This window comes from Pungitius pungitius, chromosome 6 (assembly GCF_949316345.1).
Source record: "Pungitius pungitius chromosome 6, fPunPun2.1, whole genome shotgun sequence".
Classification (NCBI taxonomy): domain Eukaryota; kingdom Metazoa; phylum Chordata; class Actinopteri; order Perciformes; family Gasterosteidae; genus Pungitius; species Pungitius pungitius.
Genome location: NC_084905.1, coordinates 8,860,793 through 8,880,628, shown reverse-complemented (window position 1 = coordinate 8,880,628; position 19,836 = coordinate 8,860,793). Strand labels below are relative to the sequence as shown.

Below are 19,836 nucleotides of genomic sequence, written 5' to 3'. Positions count from 1 at the left end.
CATGCTTTAATTAATCAACTTGAGCTTGAATAAAGTCCTATAGAAAAGTATATTCCAGTCCAAGTACAACAGCTTAAATGTACCAAACAAAGTGAAAATTCGAAAAACATGCTCCCGCAATGGTCAGTACAAAACAAGATATAAATAGTAATTTGGCATTTTAAAAATAGCCAACAATTTCATGCCCATTTATAAGCAGAACCTGTAGTAAACGGTCGCTACAGTAACAAACTATTCTCTCACAAGCCCCGGTGCAGGAGCAGCGGCAGACTTAGATTAAGGTACAACACGTGCATGACGTTGCCACGCCGCGCACAGGACGCCACACCGATTCAACGTGAAATTGTCACCTCCCTCGTCACCTAGTCACCTTTCATTTTTTTAATGTGCATTTTCCTTGAACCCAAGCTCATCCTTGACTTGACAACGATACATCTCTGTACCTGTGCTTGAGCACTACAAAGCTTGCCACGGGACAGTTCCCTCGGCAGAGAAGTATGATGTGCAGGCAGTTAAGTCCAATCCGAGCCAACGAGCTATCAAACGGCTGCCATCATGTACCGCTGGAAGCGGCAGTTATTGAGACGCAGTTCCTGTAGACGTTGGTGAAATTCACCAAGCTGTTTGTGCTTACCAATGCTGGTGGTCCGACATGAGTAGGACGAGGCCTTTCTCAGAGCCCAAGATGATAACTTTAATTTCTTTTGTGCGATCAACAGTCCAATAAATCCCAAAATTTGAAAAGTGTTGTAAAGCAGAAAATCATCACAATGGTGAATGAGAATTTCTCCTTTAAAAAGTTTTTTCATATGATGGACGGACTTAAAGCCTTTCCCTCCCCTCTTCCCTTTCAGGACCGACCCCCTTTTGGTTGCCTGGACACATTAAATTGTTCTGCTTGCGGACCCTAGCGGCTCGTTGATTGACAAGTTGCTAGATCGACTCAAGACAGGCACATGTTCATCTGATCTGAATCCTGAAGGTCACCTTGTAGATCTGTGTGTGCACATGCTGATGATGTGTTTCTCGTGGTGATATCCACAAATATCACAAATGCTAAATCCTGCAAAAAGTCTGAGGCAAAGGGGGGCGTTCACAGCTCCACAAACAGCATTCGACTGGTCCCATGATAAAGAATAATTCCCGTTTGGTGCCTGGAGCCGGACTCAGAGCGTGAGGGGAACGAGGAGAGAGTGACAGAGATGGAGAGAGGAGAGTGAAACTGTCTCAGGGAAGATGGGAATCCAGAGTGATGGAGCACCCTCATAGCTGATAACGGATGAGGAGAGAGGGTAAAAGGAGGAGACTCCCATAATTCCTCTCTTCACCGACGGCTCAGTCTGTCGTGTCACTCTTTATTTCCAGCAAATTCCTCTCACTGTCCCTCTGTCTGTCCCACTGTCCTCTGTCCCGCTGTGTAATCTCTGTCATTTCTCTCTGTCTCTCTCTCTCTCTGGTTTTTGAGAACCACAAAATGAGCCGAGCTAGAGCTTATCTTGTTTCCCGCCATGCTCAGAGCGCTATTGTCAATCACCTGGGCCCGCTAACTGTTGCGCGTCAGCACATCTGTCAGCAAGGTCATCAATCACTTACTGTGCGATATATACAGGAATCTAAACGGATGGGAAAGCCAAATATGTCATAATACAACAGTTCCATTGATATCTAATAGAAGGGTTCTTCTCATTTGTCACGCTTTTCACTATAAAGGTTCAGCAGCATCTGTCAATTTCAGCACTTTAAAAGCACTTTTTCAAAATGAACATCAGTCTTCAAAAGAAAGATCTCAGTTAAGAAACTATATCTACTTTTGTTGCTGTAGGTTTAGGGAAAGCTTGTGAGATACTTGGTTAGGTTTTGTTAACAAAAGTGCTGATTTATTTTGATGTTCTTTTTTGAGATGGTAAACCTGCATTTTTAACATGTTCAATGATGAAACTTTGTGTCTGGCTGTTCAAATCTCTTTCAAAAATATCCTAGCTTTGTTAAGCTGTGTTACTAGTGTCACGCTTTGGGTTCATGTCTTGTTTTATTTTGTAGTTTCATGTCTTTTGTGTCCCTGGAGTAACTTCACTTCCTGCCTTGTCCTGTCTTGTTTGCACCTGCGATTGTCTGCAGTGTCGATGATTGTTTCCACCTGTGTCCAATCACCTGCACCTCACCTGTGTATGCAAGCCATGTCAGCTCTTGTCTCAGGTTGCATCATTGCATGTTCTTCATGTTGTTGGTGAATGTCCCTGGTCCCTTTTTGGGGATTTTTTACAGAACACTTTTTGGAACTCTGCGTGTGAGTTCTGCCTCTACCGGCACTGCCCCTTGGGACAACTAGATCCCTGGAGTTCTCTGCTGTTTGACTACTACAATCATATAAATGATTAGTTAGTGGATTAGATAGTTCAGTGCTGCCGCAGATTGTCCTGTGAAAGTAGGAGGTAGTTGCTGATTTAACAGTTGCTAAATCAAGCAAGAAAGTCTCAATTTGTCAACATTGACAGTCGGCCCCTTTAGTAAACTTAAACAGATAATCATGCATAAGTAAAGCAGTTGAACATTTATTTGTGCAGATTTCTATAAATACGTACAAGAAAAGCTGCATTAAATGAGCATGGTTTATATACATCTGAACAACACAAATAAAGCAGCATTAACACTAGATAGCAACACTTAAACTGAACTCCAGATAAACAAGAGCCAAACCTAAACTTCTCAATGTGAATCTTTAAAATATAATTAACCAGCATTGAACAAACAGTAACCACATTTGAGAGTTCTAACAGTAACAACAATTCCATTTTCTTCTCCAAGGGTCCATTTTCTCAAGATTCTTGGGCTGTTTGCTACAGGGGACAGCTTTGAACAGTCCAGCTCCAAGAAAACTTTCTGGAAAACCTTAAAAGTTTTTTTTGAGTGTGCAAGATTGAGTGCATACGCAAACCCAACCAGCAGGCAGCAAGCCCTTAGAAAGTCCCTCAGTGCAGTCAGAACTTTTAGTCTGTCCAAGACGTATTGCAAGGTCCCGTGAACGTCTTCACCAGCATCCTGAAATAGCAAGAAGACAGTGTATTACGCACTGTACATCCAAAAGATTAGGTCCTAATTGAACATCTACCAAATGACTTCTACGTTCACAAATATCTTATTCTACATTTACTAACAGGCTGGTCATATGTCAACTAATCTCTATGTGATAGTATAAGCTCATTCCCGTAGCTCTAAGTCATCCATTCCAATGCAACTATGTTTAACGGATTCTTGGCTGCTTTGTCAATGGCTCTTAATTCAGTCAGTTGATGTAATCAGATGGAGATGGCGAGTATTTAGTAACAGTCTCCATTTTTTGCAGTAGTATTTTAAAAAATCCGTCATAGAATTCAAAAATGTGCACACATACCCAGAGGACAATGATTATTTACATAAATCTGAATTATTATCAATGAAACTGTGAAATGAAAAACCCTGCAGCTTTTGCCACAACTTACTGGTTGAAAGACGGTTCGATTGTAAGTATGATTTGACCGTACCAAGACGTGACAGGTAGAAGAGATGAGAGAGGTCACCTTCTGTATATGTCAACATGTGTTTCAGACTCATGAGTTGATCCATCGTCTCCACGAGGTAGACCCTGAATGACAGCATAGATGGACGTGGTAATGCTCGGGTTGCTGGATGTCTGAAATGAAGAAAAAAACAAACACTAAAGTTAAGCTCATCAACTCCAATCCTAAGTGTTCAACAGAAATGGAAATAAAGTGAACCGCAGAACCGGAGCACCAAGTTTTATTATTAACTCGAAAATTAGACGCACCATAAACCCTCGGCTACACAAACAAGTTGGCCAACGAGCAGCCTGGTCCTTTTCGAGGTCAATGAATTAATGTGTTTACTTAAAAAAGCAATACCGTGATATACCGGGATACCGTCAGAATGTCTCTTAATACCGTGCAGCCCTAATTACAAGTGTACACATGCTTCTTAATGCTGTGTTCGCACCGGAGTAGAGTGACTCAATTGGCCTCACGTGCTTGTCAATGTCCCGATGTCTTCACATCACGTAGATAGCAGAGTCGAGCCAAATAACCTCAAATAGCCCACGAGTAAGCTCACGTGACTAAAGCGCGTCTGGTGTGGACACAGCGTTATAACATGCATGTTATTGCTTAACAGTTGCCCTTAATGACTGACCTGAAACCAGCGTTCACGGGCAGCTCTGAGTGTCGTCAGGAGACCATCGAAATCACAACGTCACTGCGATAGAGAACACAGAAAGATGGCGGTCTGAATCTTCTGCTGGCTCTCAGCACCGGGAACGTGGGGACTGCGTGACTAACGTTACGTTACTAATGCCGGTGAACCTGTAATAGCTAACAAGACACTGGCCACAGTGTGCACAAAACACATTAACACACTATAGCTTAATATAACGTCTGTGCTGCTGCTTCTTAGCTAAAGTGAGCGAGCTAGCTAGGTTAGCTTGTCACGGAAACAACATGACGACATAATAAAAGCCACTTAAGTTAGCTTGGTTATAATGCATTTGTTGACTAACAAACAATCTTACCTTTAGGAGAACAGCGTCCCTTCCACACGCGGAGCGGATGTCCACGTGGGACGGAAGTGTCACTCATTTGAAAACAACAACCTCTAAATGAGTAAAATTCACTATTTTCCTGAATTATGAATTTTACTCATAAAATATAATATAAAAGTCTACTCAGTGATTCACAGCTAGTTTTACTCAAGCAAAATTAAGTAAAGTAAAATGTAATTAACAAATAAACAAAATGTATTAAATTCAGCTCAATGTAATTCAAAACTATACTTAGTCATTTTTATTATGCAACAGTTACTATTATTTATTTAGTAGATATTAATACACACAAACCCCAAGAGATGGTCTTTTTGGGGCTTTGATATTGCATGGTGAGATTTGAATGCATCCCACTAAATATAGCCCCCACGCTCAGGGAGGGGGGACAGATGCAGTCCAAGAAGAAGCGTTTCTGAGGACCCACAAATTAAGACCATGAGAGAGAGACAAAGACGTGCATTCTGCCTCCTGTAGATCAGGTCAGCGGAGGACGCAGAAAGAGACAGGAAAGAAGCAAGTGAGCTCTGCAGCTCTAACTCATAATTGATGTTAAGGTGATGGGTGCCAAATTTCTGTTGGCGAGCCAGCAACTGGAGGAGACAGCTCAAAGTCAGTAGGGAAATGGAAGAGGGCGGCAAGGTGAGGAGAGAGCTGAAGTTTCAGAGACCACCTTCTAATTCAAACAATTAAATCCATTCAATTTCTCCCTCACTTGCTGTATTCCTCATGAAACCATCACCACCTGAGATAGGAATTCCACAGCATCTACCGTCTGCATTAATTCAGGAAATCAGTGGAAAGGTAGTAATGCCCGCCTTTTGCTTGATAAGATTGTGGGTGTGAAATATGAATAGTGGGACTCTGCAATTCACGCCGAACAATTTGAGAAGATTTCAGTATATGTGCACATCTATAATCTGTGTACTCAGGAAAACAATGTGTGCCAGTATACGCTTCTAGTGTGCGTTTCTACAGACTCGCCCTTTTGCGGACTGTTTATGAAGGCCACTGAATCAAAATGTCAAATTGTGCCATTCACAGTAGTGTCAACTGGCCGGGAAGTGAGTGCGCGAGTGCTTAATTCACATATGTCAAACTCGCGGCCAAATCCGGCCCGTCCGGTGCGGCCCGCTGCCCGAATATATACGGCCCGCCAGGTGACAGCCGCGCCGTCAGCAAACCGTCTCCATGTGCGGCCCCCCTTCAGCCGGTCGGACCGTCAGCCCGCCAACATCAGCGCTCACCCGTCAGCCGAGTCAAACTGGGCAGTATCTGGCCCGAACCTGAAATGAGTACGTGTTTCATTGATCTGATTGAGATCTATGATCTTATGGCAGCTCAGTGTTAGGCATCAGTCAGGCGTCACAATAGTGACACTTGTTCGGCACCCGACCTACGCACGGCTTCCGCTTTAGAAAAAACGTATCACATGCAGCTCAGAGAGACAAGAAAGGAAACAGCAGATAGAAAGACATTCCGCGATGAGGATGAGGAGCTTCATGGATTTGAATCATATGATGAACAGGAACACACAAATGATAAAGAGCCATTTGAAGATGGTTAAGTGTATTTAGAAAAACAATGTTTTGTAATATGACAGTAATAGTGCATCACATAACGTAAGCTGAATGTGACGTTAGGACAGGTGTAACAGCAAAAAAAAAATCAAACTACATAAACTCTAACTAGTCAGTTTCTTGTTTTGTTTGTATATACATGTGTGGTTTGAAAACAAACTATTTCAATGTTCATTTTGAAACATAACAAGCATAGTAAATGGTCTTCATCTGTTTTATTTTTATATATAGTAAATATTTACTACATATTACAACATTTGGTATTATACATTTATTTAGTATTAAATTGGTATAATCCACCACTTTTGTGAAGCCAACACCAGCTTCTTGTCTCGCCTGACTGGTGACTACTGCTCGCTCTCCTGACTACTATTGCCACTGGCACTTGCACTTGTGTCGCATATTTATACCTTTATATATATTTATATCTCGCAGGAAGTACGAGATATTTTCAGGCATTTGTTTTTGAATTGGACTTTTTATTATGTGATGTTTGTTTAAGGAAATCAGTTGTGAGCGAGCGGCTACCAACGAGTGCCTAACAACAACAAAAAAGCGGTGAACAGCTGTTCAGTTGGCTGACGTCCTTGTCGGTGTTAATGAATGTATGTGTTTACTGAAAATACTGTCATATTCTGGATACCGTCAGAATTTTTGAAAATACCGTGATTTTTTGCCATACCGCCCAGCCCTACCGCTGATGTAACCAAGCGTTCTGGCTTTGTGCATGATGCACTCTTGACACATTAACCCCTTTTGCCTCTACAGCAACACTGAAGAGAAATAATCCCTCCAACTCAAAAACACTAAAAACACATTTCATCAAATCCAAAAGCCTATTTTGTCATAATAAAAGGTTTAACATTTATCCTGGATATGGTATTGTTTTATCCTATATACAGATGATTGTGAATGAGAAAGTATTATATCTCCTTTTAATCAGATTAATAACATGTTTTTAGATTCTGTTCGGTCTTAAATGCATTCAAAAAGAATTATGCATGGCTGCCAACGTAAAGTAAACTGCTGACAGGAGTACTATTAAAAATGCTTCAACATTTGCAGTTGCCAATTTACAATCTGTCATAAACCTTAGCTCTAAATGTATTGCTGTTACTATTATTTATTTATAAACCTCAAAAAGCAGCAGATGATTATGAATACCCACACATCTTTTATGAATCTTTTAGTCTAGAGGTATTCAATTCAAATTCCATGTCCATTTAGAGAGAAGGTCCTCGTGCAAAGGTCTTACTAGCGCCATGATTTAGTTCCATAAATAGACATTAAATACAGACGTTAAAACAGTTGTATTAACGTCTGTATTTACTCATCAAATGACTTTGGAAATAAAGACACGTAAAAAGAAAGAAAACAAGCTGGTAATTAGTGAGAAGCTGCGACCGGCTTGGCTTTAATTGCCTCACGGAGGATTAGGAACTGAGCTTTCGGCTTCTGCTCCAGCAGTCAGCTGATCTCAAAGTGGAGCAGCAGCCGGGCCGCAGGGTCTTTGGGATGTGCTCCACTGTGACAGATGTGACATGAGGTGTTGTGAGATAACACGTTGTACTATATCATCTCATTATTTCAGGTTCACAGATCAATGGTTTATATGTTGCAGTGCATCTATTCAGACGGTTTGATGTTGAGTCCATGCATAGGTCCCTTTGGCGAGCAAAATAAACAATAAAAAAACAGATATCATCAACCTAGTCTGGGAATGTGCTCTCGGAATACAAACAATCATCTATTTGTGAAAGACACAACACTTGTTCATTTAGTTAATGATGGTACATTTTGAGTCAAAGAGACTATAAAGCAGGGTACGCTTAGAGCAGTGGTTCCCAAACTGGGGAGAGGGACCCCCAGCGGGGGCGTGGTGGGCCCGACAGGGGTTACAGCTTCATCACCAACACGGCAAGGCCACGGCAGTAAAAATAAAAAAGGGACGTGGCTGACTTGTGATTGACAGAGTGAGTGTTTGTAAGTAAGACAGGAAACTCTTACTCGACCACACAGATATGTGACAGGCGTTCTGGTCTTTGACTGATGTAGTAAAACAATACCAGAACACCAACTGTCCTCACTAGCCTTATTATAACCACACAGGAATATTTAGGGAGCACTTAGAGGTCTTCCTCTGGTCACAGGGAAGGGCAGAGACCACTGGCTAACAAAGTCAGGTCTCTGGTTCTCCTCCAGTGAGACCTTGGCGTTTGGCTTGCATTGCAAAATGTCAGTGGGTGTGGTTATTCTGTTAGCGCCCCCTGCAGGCAAAACTATCACAGATCATATTAAAACTTTAACCCTTTAACTTTAATGCAGTTTTGTTACATACTAATATGTGCTTTGCTGTGTGTATGTGTGTGTGTGTGTGTGGGTGCCTGCCACCTTAGATGATGTGCTTGCTAGAGATGCCGGTGAGTGTGTGATCTGTCTAGAGGAGCTGCAGCAAGGGGATACCATAGCCAGACTGCCATGCCTCTGCATCTACCACAAAAGGTGACACACAAACACACACACACACACACACACACATATGAATCTCTGCCTTTTATAAAATTGTGCACTTCTGAAAAATGTAACTTACTACGCTCCAGCAGCATTCCACGGGGAGTGGCTTTTTTCTAAAATAAAAGAGTAATAAAGGTTATTAGAATTTTAGCTCAACCTGTAAAAAGATTTACCTCATCACCTTCCCAATTTGACTCAATATCAAATTGAATACAAGCACAGAAGAATCCGGACTGGTTTGTGTCCCAAGTCCTAAAGGTCATCTGTAATTACTTCAGACACATATCTTTTTATTCTGTTTAGTTATTGAAGAGATTCTATTTAAAGGATTCCTGCTTTGTGGCCTGAGCTCAAACTTTAACATGTGTAGTGAAATCTGGTAAATGTAATTTCTTTCACACCAAAATGCTCACCTGCGGATAAAGTGTATGGTCAACCGTTTTTAGAAGTATTGTTAAACTATATATTATTTATATATATATATATATAGTTGTAAAAAAATGGAGTAGATGGAAGCCTTCCAGTAATCCTCTGGTGCTGAACCCCTTCAGTCTAACACACTGGTTGTCTTATGCCTCTGTATCTACAGCTGTATAGACTCGTGGTTTGAGATCAATCGGTCCTGCCCCGAGCACCCCTCCGACTGACCGACCAGCCGGCGCCCTCTGGATTCTGTTCAAGGTGACACTCACTACTGGTGCAAAGACTTGATATGAACGTATTGAAGCTAGATGTTACGGCATCCCCAAATTACATTTCATTTTCAATCTTAAATTCAGTGATATTATCAAAGCAAACTGCAATTCCACACATTTACCCCATTTCATGATGCACGTGGGTTTAGTTAAGAGGTCAAAGTTGAAACATGATTTCCTAGTTAGTCCCCATGATTCATAGGTCAGGGGAACAGGAACGCCAAATTTCATGACACCATATACAGTAGTTTGTCAGATATTTAAACCAAAACCCCCCAAAATATATAACTCATAGTGGAAGCACATTAAGAGTCAGGTTGTCAAAGTTCACAATAAATGTCAGAAGACTTCATGGCAAACCAGTAGATTTTACGATGTTTCAGTTTGAAACAAACAGGAATAACCCTTAATGCTAGCATATGTCGTCTAATAATATGTTCCTTGATGAACCACAGGTACACATTTCCTGTATGTCATGCTCCCCCCTCCTCTGATTACAGGACAGGTCGGATCCTGCCATGGATATCTGGAGACAGATGTAACCAAATCAAGCGATCAACTCATACTTATCCCGACAGAATCCATCCTCCTAACCAAGATTATAAATCCCTTGTGAACTGAACCCAGAAAATGTGATTCGTTCCATTGTACATTAAAGGGCCCCTCCCAAGCCCTTGGTTTTACATTAGCTCCAGGCTAACAGTCCTTTAAAGGGCTTCATCTGACCCGCGCCTCCCTGAACGTGCTAAGCCGCAGCAGCTCGCCTTCGTCTGTGATCCGTGTCTAACCCTCCGGCGGCCTTACCTGGCGAGAGGGAAGGAAGCTGAGCAAGGAGGAGGCAGGAGGGGAGACGAAGGAAACCACACAAGAAAAGAGGACAGCGGCGAGGATGGGAAGAAAATCAAAAAGTCCCTGAATAATCCTTGTATGTACTAAGTGTTTGGGGGGGGGGGGGGAGATGGATTTTGGGCTGAAGAGCGGTCTGAGCATGCTCAGTTCTGGTTGGGACACAGGAAGGGCCCAGCAGTGTAGTTTACGCTCCTTCTGTGTGTGTACGGGATGCTCCGGTGTCAGGCTTCACCTGGTATGTGTATGTACTCGGTGTGTGTGTGTGTGTGTTTGTGTGTGAGCTGGGAACTGCGACAACATAGCTTTTGCTAAAGCCTAATGTGTGTGTGTGTGTGAGAGAGAGAGACGGCGTGAAAGGGCAGCGTGGAGGACTGACTGGGACAGTGCCGTGTGTGTGTGTCAGTGTATTGAAATGTTTACAGTCTAGGTGTCCATGTTCCCCGTGCGGCTGGCAGTCCTCCCTTTACTTTGCTGATGTTTACAGCCACGCAGAGGCGACGCGGCGCGTTCTAAACGATGCGCCCGTCTTCACTCTCGGCCCTTTTCTTTTTTAGATCTGCCAGATTTTTTTTCTTGTGATGAGTCATTTTCCCGTGAGTGTGCGTGTGTCTCAATGCGTACAAATGATTGTGTGTGTGAGCGTGTGTGATTCCAAGGCGCCTCTTGGTCTCCGCTTCCGTCGCCCCCCCCCCCTCGCGCTGTGTTTCTGCTGTCGTAGGTCTGGCTGACTGTGACTGGAGACGCGAGCCACTCGGACCTGGAAAAAAAAGGACTCTGTAGTCCGACTATGGATCCACTGGACGGGGATTATTTATTCATTTGTTCATATTTAACAATATTTGTTTAATATTCCAATCATGTGAGGTGTTACCCACTCTTCAGAATGCCAAGAGCTGATGTATGAAGACTTCTACAAATCAACGTATGAACAAACTGCATTTACAAAGCTACTGTAAACAAATGGTGGAATAAATTGTGCTAGATGACGGACTCTTATTTTCTTAACGTTCCCTGCGTGACCCAGGTAGAGTTGGTGCAGTAATGGGATGTGGTGAGGCAGGTGAGTCTTGAGCCTCCTCCCAGTCAAAGTTATTTTGGGATGTGACGTGTCCTCTTTCTCTGAGAAGGCTGTGAGTAATCCAACGTCATTTTACTATTTCCCAGAATGACGTCTGACAGGAAAGGATCTTTTTCCACAATATTATTTTCACCTGCAAAAGAACTCCCAAGGTCACTTCCAACCATTCTCCGGATGTTTCTTTCGTAGAAGTAAAAATCTCTCAATGGATTATTCCACATTATTTTAAGTTCATGTTGCATCAGTGTTCATCATTTTGACTTTTTTCATTTATTTTTTCATTTCACTGAAGCCATATAGAGTGCTGCAAGCCAGAAATGCAGTTTTCTACTTTAGTTTAGTTTAAAAAACCAACTTGACAGCTTCTGATCTAAAATTGACGGATCATTTTAAAGTTAACTTGCTGCTACAGAATGTTCTCGTTACTTGCTTGTAGCTTTGACTTTTCAATCAAAGAACCAGATATTTTCAAACTCCTCTCCAGTTGAAACAATGTTTCCCTTTTAATTCTTCATTGATTGATTTTGCCTGAAAGTACATTGATGATAAGTATGGCTTCTACTTGAATCTACTCTAGTTTGATAGAAACTCACCTTTGGTGCTCTTAAGCTGACAGGTAAACTGCCTCTGATGTGGCATTACCATTTAAGCTTACACTGCACTCGTTATTTCTATGTCCTATACCTTTTTTAGACATTAAAGGCAGCACAGTCCATTTTGACGACCTCATGAGATCTGGAAGGTTATTCTCCAAGTGCAAAAATATAATGATAATGATCCTTTTTGGGAGACCATGTGCGCTTCAATCTTTTAGTTTGTAGAAAATATCTCACTCTCAAACTGCTGCTGTAGTCGACTTTGCTGGGTGAGTAATAATAATGTCAAAACAAAAGAATTTTTCACACTAAAAATGACTGAATAGGATAGAAGGCTGATCTGTTCCATCACATGGGAAAATGCGAGATCATAAAATTGAATGATAAATGTCATCAGGGCAGCTCAGTGTCTCTTCTATTCCTCTTCAATTTAATTGAAACTCAAGCACAACTTGTGCTTGCTTGAACATCAATAATTATATCTGTATTATTGTTATTATATATTATGTTGTTGTTATTGTTCTAAAATTGCTTGCTGATGGACATTCTTAGAACAGTACACAAGGGGCTTTGAGTTTGTAATGGTAATCTTCTGACCTCTCCTGGCAGAATTTGTAAATGCTTCTGACTTCTTTGAATGTCATTGATGGAAATTATTGCAAAATGGAAGTATTATTATTTTCCCCTGAAGCAGCCTATTTGAACTACAATCAAACAGCTGGAAGAGGCGTTTTATATACAACAAGCAACTTTTAGAGTCATAAAACACACCATCAAGTCTCACCCGGTTCGACTGATTATTACGACGTACGACGTATTAATATCGATTGCTCTCCCCTGGATCGCCAAACAAGCGCTCTGATTGGTCAACAGATCCCGGCGCCAAAAGAGGAAGGAGGAAGTGTTGTCAACACAGAAGAAGAGAATATTTGCTCAACATTTGAGTAAATATACTGTTAAAATCTACGTTTAACGTCGTTCGGCCCTAAAATGGATACGCAGTCCTATCTACCCGTACAACCTGGGGTAGGAATGCAGGAGAATTTCCTGTCTCTCGATGATATTCTGCTCTCGCATGAGAGACTTCCCATCCGCACAGAGTGCATCTTCCCCCGGCTGGGATACCTGGAGAAGGCGACCGATGCGCAGGACATACCGCAGGTTGGTCAAGGTGTTTACAATCATGCCAGTGTATTTATTGAGAGATAACCGTGTTTACCTGAAATAGTAATCCAGATTACAGACAAGTCCTTTTTGTTGTGAGATGTAACGCCAAAACAAATTGGATATTTTGCAGTTTAACGATATATTTAAGTTTCTTTTACAGTGCTGTATTGGCAATGACACGACGGTGGTAAAATATTAACTCTAACTTTGTACAGTATTGTAATCCAGTTAGTCTATTACCTTTCAAAACGTAAACCGTATTTGTATTATCCTGAAGTAACGTTAACTTAAGAAATGCAATGAGAAGTGACGCCATGGCTTATGAAAATGAATAATGTAACACTATTAGATTTAGTTTGGGAAAATTCCACAGAAGACAGTTCTGCACGCACTGATTTGAAATTATGAAATCAATGCCACACTGAAAGGACCTACTAGGACAATCGGCTAGCTCGGCTGCTGGGAAAAGTTATCAGTTTGGAATTTTGATATAACTGTACTGTGTTACTTTGATAAGACAGTTTACACCCACACCGTCACCAACATATACCTACAATATGAACTGCAGGGAACACTTCTAATATCTGTCTTAGGGCACAAAGATGGAGCTCCCTCTGTGGCTGTCCAAGGGTCTGTACGAGAGGAAGAGGAGAGTGCTGTCAGTGGAGCTCCCCAAGGTGTACAGAGAGGGCTGGAGGACTGTGTTTAATGCCGATCCCAACGTGGTGGACCTGCACAAGATGGGGCCCTACTACTATGGCCTGGGATCCCAAATGCTGCACTTCGACAGCCCAGAGAACCCAGAGATTGCTCAGACGCTGCTGCAGGTGAGCAACACGCACCAAAATGAACATAAAAGACTTAAGATGACATAAGGAGGTAAAAAGTGCTGAGGGATATTGCACAAAACCAGCATAATGCATTAAGCCGGGATATTCACGCTATCCTGAATGAATTTAACTTTCCCCAAAGCAGGTTGTATTAAACCCTGCCAAGTAACCATTCTTTGCAGCTAGCCTGCTCTAGGGCAGGCTAACATTAATCCTTGAGTCTCATGGGTTAAATCGCTCTGATCCCAAACAAACATGTTTAACATTTCTCACTATTGCTGTGAGTAGTTCATCATAGACTATTGCAGTTGTTTACATCAGTGGTTTCCAATCTTTTCTGCCTCACGGACTGTTTGCACAGTGTAAATGTGATGAGGGCGATATATAAAGTCCCATTCACCTGTGTTCCTTCCTTCTTCCATGATGCCCATTTCTGAACGGCGTTTTAGATGAAGAAGCACTGATATTGAGACGTGCTTTCAGACGTGATCGGACCCTTTAGCTTTTCTCAACGAGCACCTTCGTGAGAGGTATAGATTTACTGGAGATGGAATCTGAATTTGTGCAGACTGCTGGGTCCCAAAATTTAGCACCATTAAGCCATGCTCACAGATGCTCTGTATCGCTTTTTATATGCCTAAACTGTAAATAAATGCAGTATTTGCCGTACTGCCAGAAGTGACAATGAAGTCTTTGGCACACATCTTTATTACCTTCCCTGGCCACAGAAGAATGTGTTACATCAAAGAGGATTTCCACATATGCGTATAAATTGGTACATTTTACTGCACAGTTTCTGCAGGTGGATTAGAGTCAGTAGTTGTCCCACCCTGAATCCCTTCAATCCCCCCCGTGCCAGACATCTTAACTGCTAAAATTAGTTTAGACAAAATTTGTGATCAGGCATCTTGTAAGTCATTTCTACACCATTTACAAACTTTTAATGCACTCACCAACCTGCAAAAATGTGATTTTTTTTTTTGTCCAGTCTTGTTTGTTCTGTGCACATTAATTTAGATATTTAGAAGTAGACACAGCTTATAGAGATATCTATAAAACATATTCTTGAATTTTGAATAAGGGTTTGAGATTAGTACTAGTCTTTTAGGGGAAATTTCCAAAGGAACATTAATTATCGTTGCGCAAGTAGGCTAAATAATATATATATTTTTTCATATAGTGGTTTACATGCGACGCTACCCCAAAACACTTTACAGTAAAAACCAGCACATTTAGCATATACAGACAAAGCAATAAAACAATCATATTCAGTCGCGATTGTCTACCAGGTGTTTTCTCTCTAATTACAGCTGCTGTATTTCTTTTTTTGCATATTGCGTATTATATGCTTCACCTCCTCATATATTTCCAGTTGCTGCTCAGCGGGTGAGAAATATGCTGCGCGCTGGTTCTTCTCTATTTGTGCATCTGTAAATCTGTGGTGGATACCGTGGTCTACTTAAGAAAGCCTCGTACGCGCACTTATCCCAGCAATGTGCACCTGAATCGACTTGGCTCCCCCCTTCTCATCTTAACTGATTAAGATCACACTAAGTCAAGCTGTGCCTTTTCAATTATCCTGGATTTCTATATTCTACTTTTGGGCAGGACTGCTGCTCAAATCTCGTTTTCAGTACTGTCATGAACATTTATAATACCACCCAAGTCTTCACCGAAGGATGATCATCATTTAAATGAGACCGGGACCCTTAGTACGGCATAACCGGTCATGAAGAATGATTTATTTAACAGCCTGTGACTATGCGGGATCAGAAAAAAGTTGCTTCTGGTGGTTTAATTTCCTTTATCCAAGTTTGGCTACCTGTAAAGTTAAATGTTTGAATTAAAAACATGTCACTTGTTTTTTGCAGAATCACTGTTTATGGAAAGGATTTTTCCCTTTTCTTATTGGTTACTACACAATGTGATTGGTTGGTAGTGTTTCATGAGAGATTTTTCTGGGTGTCTTTTTCAAAATTAAAAAATAAATACATTATGTGTATAATATAACATGTAGCTGGCCAGATGCTTTCCTTTGAAACATCATTATTTTATACATTACAGCTAGGGGGTGTAATCAGATCAGAGATCATGGCTTACTATCTGTTGTTACCAGGCAGATTATATCTGAACTCTGTCTGATGTTCAAACAGAGGTAGACACAAAAAAATCAATGAAGGAATCATGATTTGTGTGTTTGCAGACTTGGTCTGGACAGTAACTTAAGCTGAAAGTCATTATATGGTCAGTCTTGTACTCCTCTATTCTTGTCTTTACTCCATAATACTCTCCTACATGTGCAACGTTTGTGTTGTGATGACATGTAATATAATGTGTTCCCATGTCACTGTTGGCTCTGTCCTCCCAGACGTTCATCGGCCGCTTCCGACGGAACATGGACTCCTCCCAGAACGCCTACAACGAGGACACGTCTCCGCTTGTGGAGCGCCTGGACTGCTTGGAGAAGGCCCTGTTCACGTCGGGGCAGAGCGGCCTCAACGGCTTCCAGAGCTGGGAGAAGGGCCAGGCCTCGCAGCTCACCGCCTCCAGCCTGGTCCTCAACTACCGCAAGAGGAAGATGGCCGACGTGCCCCCCTGAGCCTTACTTTCGATGTCGCCCCCACCCGCATACCCTCTGAGCCGAATCCCCCCAGTGGGACTAGGTTTTATTTATTATCTCATGTCCATGCCGTGTTTCCCGTATCCGCACATTCAGTGTGTTCATGATCCATTTGCTTGTTGAACTGTTGATGCACATTCACATCTCAGGATATGAATAGTCAGTTGCTGATGGTTTTGCATCAAGTAAAGATTTCTGTTGCTTTACAAATCATACAGTAGCCTGTCTCTCTTTGCTCGGCAATACAGATGGCTAACAGGAGGATTTTAAACTGGTTGGTACATGTAACTATTTCCTTAAAGCAATGAGTGGCTGCCCAGCAGAACTCAATATATGAAAAAGATGACTAGAAACGGTAAAGAACCAATTTAACCTTCTAAGCTTGGATGTGATTTATTATGACTTCCTCCATGAAGCAGGGTGTTCTTTTCCCAGAGATAAAAGGTTTAACATAGGGCTGCTACTAACAATTGTTTTGATAATTAATAAGTCGATTATATTTTCGATGAATTGTATAAGAAAAACAGCATTAAAAAGCTTTAATTTTCCAACCCTTCATTCTAAAACAGAACTTCAAATTCACATTGCAAAAATACTTCAGAGACTAAGTACAGGTTGATCCTTGAACATAATAATATATTTAAAAAAATAAATACAAATCAGAAAATTGAACAGAATTTGTTTTAACGTCAGAACTTCACTCTATACTACACTCACAGACCAACACACACACCCATATTCACTTGAAGCTTATTCATTCAATTATCATTGTAGTGTAAGTTAAGTAAATGTATACATCACATCTAAATACAGCAAAAAAATAACCAAGTGCTATGAGATGAATTAAAAATGGCATTTGTAAATAAATAACCCACAGTATATGCGCAAGGTCACTAGACCACCGTGTATCACAACATACAAATATTTGTCAACAATAACCAAAATTGGCACGAAATATTTACAAGACAACAGATTGAAAAATTAGTGGTCCAAAAAAGAGTAAATAAAAACGTTTTTAGTCTTGCTTATTGCTTTACTGCTGTTATTAACACTAGTAGCTGGATGACGAGTAAACAGCACCAGCAGAAATATGTCATACTCCGGAGGAGAAGCTTATCTTCCTAAATTAAATTAAATGAGATGAAGTTTATCTTCTTTATTTGTACTTTAAAAGGTTTTGGGGTTTTAAGGCTCATTTTGTTGAGCTCAGCAGGTTGCTAGGCAACGGGAGCTCCGGAGGTAATGCCAATGACGCAAGCAAGAAGTCCCCCTGTAGGCCAGACCGTCCCATGTCAGAGACCTTTTGGTTCAGCCTATGCGGTTGTTGGAGCACTCAGACCAAGTCTACCACGAAGGCTGGAGGCTACAAGGATGCAGCCTAGCGACTTTGAGACCAAGGAAGTACAAATACTTTGTTACGTTACTTACTTATTTCTTTTTCAGACTTTTTACTTATACTCCTTACATTTTCATGCAAATATCTGTACTTTCTAATTAAAAATAGCCCTGTTACTCCTATTTCATTTTGGCTTGTTTTGCAGCTTACCATTGTTCAAACACACACAAAAACCTATCTGGACACTTTTTGCTGGGTACGAAAAGTGTTTGGTGCAAGGTTCCTTTTTCAGGACGGCAGGTTTCGGTGGTCGGTGGTAGCGGCACAAGCCGATCTCAGTTGGTAACGACATGAACCCGCCTCCTCTTCCTCATGCAAAGCCCATGTAACGTTAAATTAGTCTATATGACTATGGGTTTGGAGTACATGTTTTTTTCTAACTTTATTGAGAATCTGGCACAACACAGCGACCTGCAAGTAGCGCAGCATCTTAAATAAAGTGATGTATGTCTTAATGCGAGGCTTTAGAAATGAACACTGAGGAATTCTATATCTGTTCTGCCAGCGATGCGCCCCCACCCCCCATGTGTAAACCATGGCGAGACACTGCAGTCTAGGGCTGCACGGTATACCGGTATACGATCTCCTTACAGTATGAATTACTCACGTACCGTTCGCCATAACAACTGACATTCGGCAGGCAGCAGATTTTATTTTCACACGTCATCGTGGAGCACCCGGTGGTTGGAGCTAGTTGTCCTGCGTGTGTTGAGATTGAGTCATGGTTATAACTTCATAACCCACAACAAACTCTCTTTTACAGTGACACATACATTCTCATTCTTAAAAACACTAATAATTGTACATTTATAAAAATTATCTTGCTGAAATGCATTCTGGGTATAGCTCAAGAAGTAACTCTGTTGCTACATGAAAACACAGAGCGATATTGTAGCAGAGATCCCGAGGGAGTGACACGCGGACACCAGGCAGCTCAGTTCAATATTTCTTTATTTCCTTATTTTGTTATTTTGTTATTTCTTTTGGGTTGCACGCCGTCGCTCTCGCTCCACCCGCGCTCGCTCCTGCGTTCCGAGCTCTGTGTGCCGGGTTCAGCGTCTCTCTCCAGACCTGCTCACTGTTCTTAAGCACAGGGAGACAATCAGTCAAATGCCTCCCAGCTGCGCTTATTACCTGCCGGCACCGTTCCCTGCACCCCTCCTCCCAGCTCTCCCCCCCTGCAGCTGAGCTAATCACACCCCACCACCACATACCCCCACCGCCCGACTTAGGCCGGGGAGCCGTCCGGCCGAACCAACTCCCCCCCCTCCTCCTTCTCCGGAGGGCGGGAGAGGAAGTCGGCCACGACCATCTGCGTCCCGGGCCTATGGATCACCTTGAAGTTAAAAGGCTGTAAAGCTAGATACCACCGAGTGATCCGGGCGTTGGTATCCTTCATGCGGTGGAGCCACTGCAGCGGGGCGTGATCCGAGCAGAGGGTGAATGAGCGTCCCAGGAGGTAGTACCGCAGGGAGTCGACCGCCCACCGGATGGCCAGGCACTCCTTTTCCACGGTGCTGTACCTGGCCTCTCTCTCCGATAACTTCCGGCTGATGTAGAGGACTGGGCGGTCAACCCCCTGCACCTGCTGGGACAAAACGGCCCCCAGCCCTCTGCTCGACGCATCAGTCTGCAAGACAAAAGGGAGAGAAAAGTCAGGTGTGTGGAGGAGAGGTTCCCCGCAGAGAGCCTGTTTTACCCCCTCAACCGCCCATTGGCACCGCTCGGTCCACTGGACCGGATCTGGGGCACCTTTCCGGGTCAGGTCAGTCAAGGGGCTGGTCAGCTCCGCAAAGCCCGGGATGAACCTCCTGTAGTACCCGGCCAGCCCCAGAAACTGCCTCACCTCTTTTTTTGTCTTGGGACGCGGGCAGGCCGCAATAGCCGCGGTCTTGTCTACCTGAGGGCGCACCTGCCCGCCCCCCA

The 19,836-nt window shown here is 42.4% G+C and overlaps 2 protein-coding genes across 2 annotated transcripts in view; both read left to right on the top strand.

Moving 5' to 3' along the window:
- The window catches only part of znrf1 (zinc and ring finger 1), a 51,447-nt gene extending 40,238 nt beyond the window's left edge, over positions 1-11,209 (top strand). Inside the window, exons 3-5 of the mRNA XM_037450521.2 lie at positions 8,562-8,667; positions 9,269-9,360; positions 9,875-11,209. Coding sequence (XP_037306418.2) covers positions 8,562-8,667; positions 9,269-9,326 — 164 coding nt within the window. The 3' untranslated portion in view covers positions 9,327-9,360; positions 9,875-11,209. The remainder of the gene's footprint in view (positions 1-8,561; positions 8,668-9,268; positions 9,361-9,874) is intronic.
- A 1,484-nt stretch (positions 11,210-12,693) lies between these two features.
- Positions 12,694-18,020, top strand: gins3 (GINS complex subunit 3). Its single transcript, XM_037450365.2, has 3 exons — positions 12,694-13,058; positions 13,658-13,891; positions 16,263-18,020. Exons 1-3 carry the CDS (start codon positions 12,888-12,890, stop codon positions 16,491-16,493), a joined length of 636 nt encoding a protein of 211 aa, XP_037306262.2. The 5' UTR covers positions 12,694-12,887; the 3' UTR covers positions 16,494-18,020.
- Positions 18,021-19,836: the final 1,816 nt, after the last annotated feature.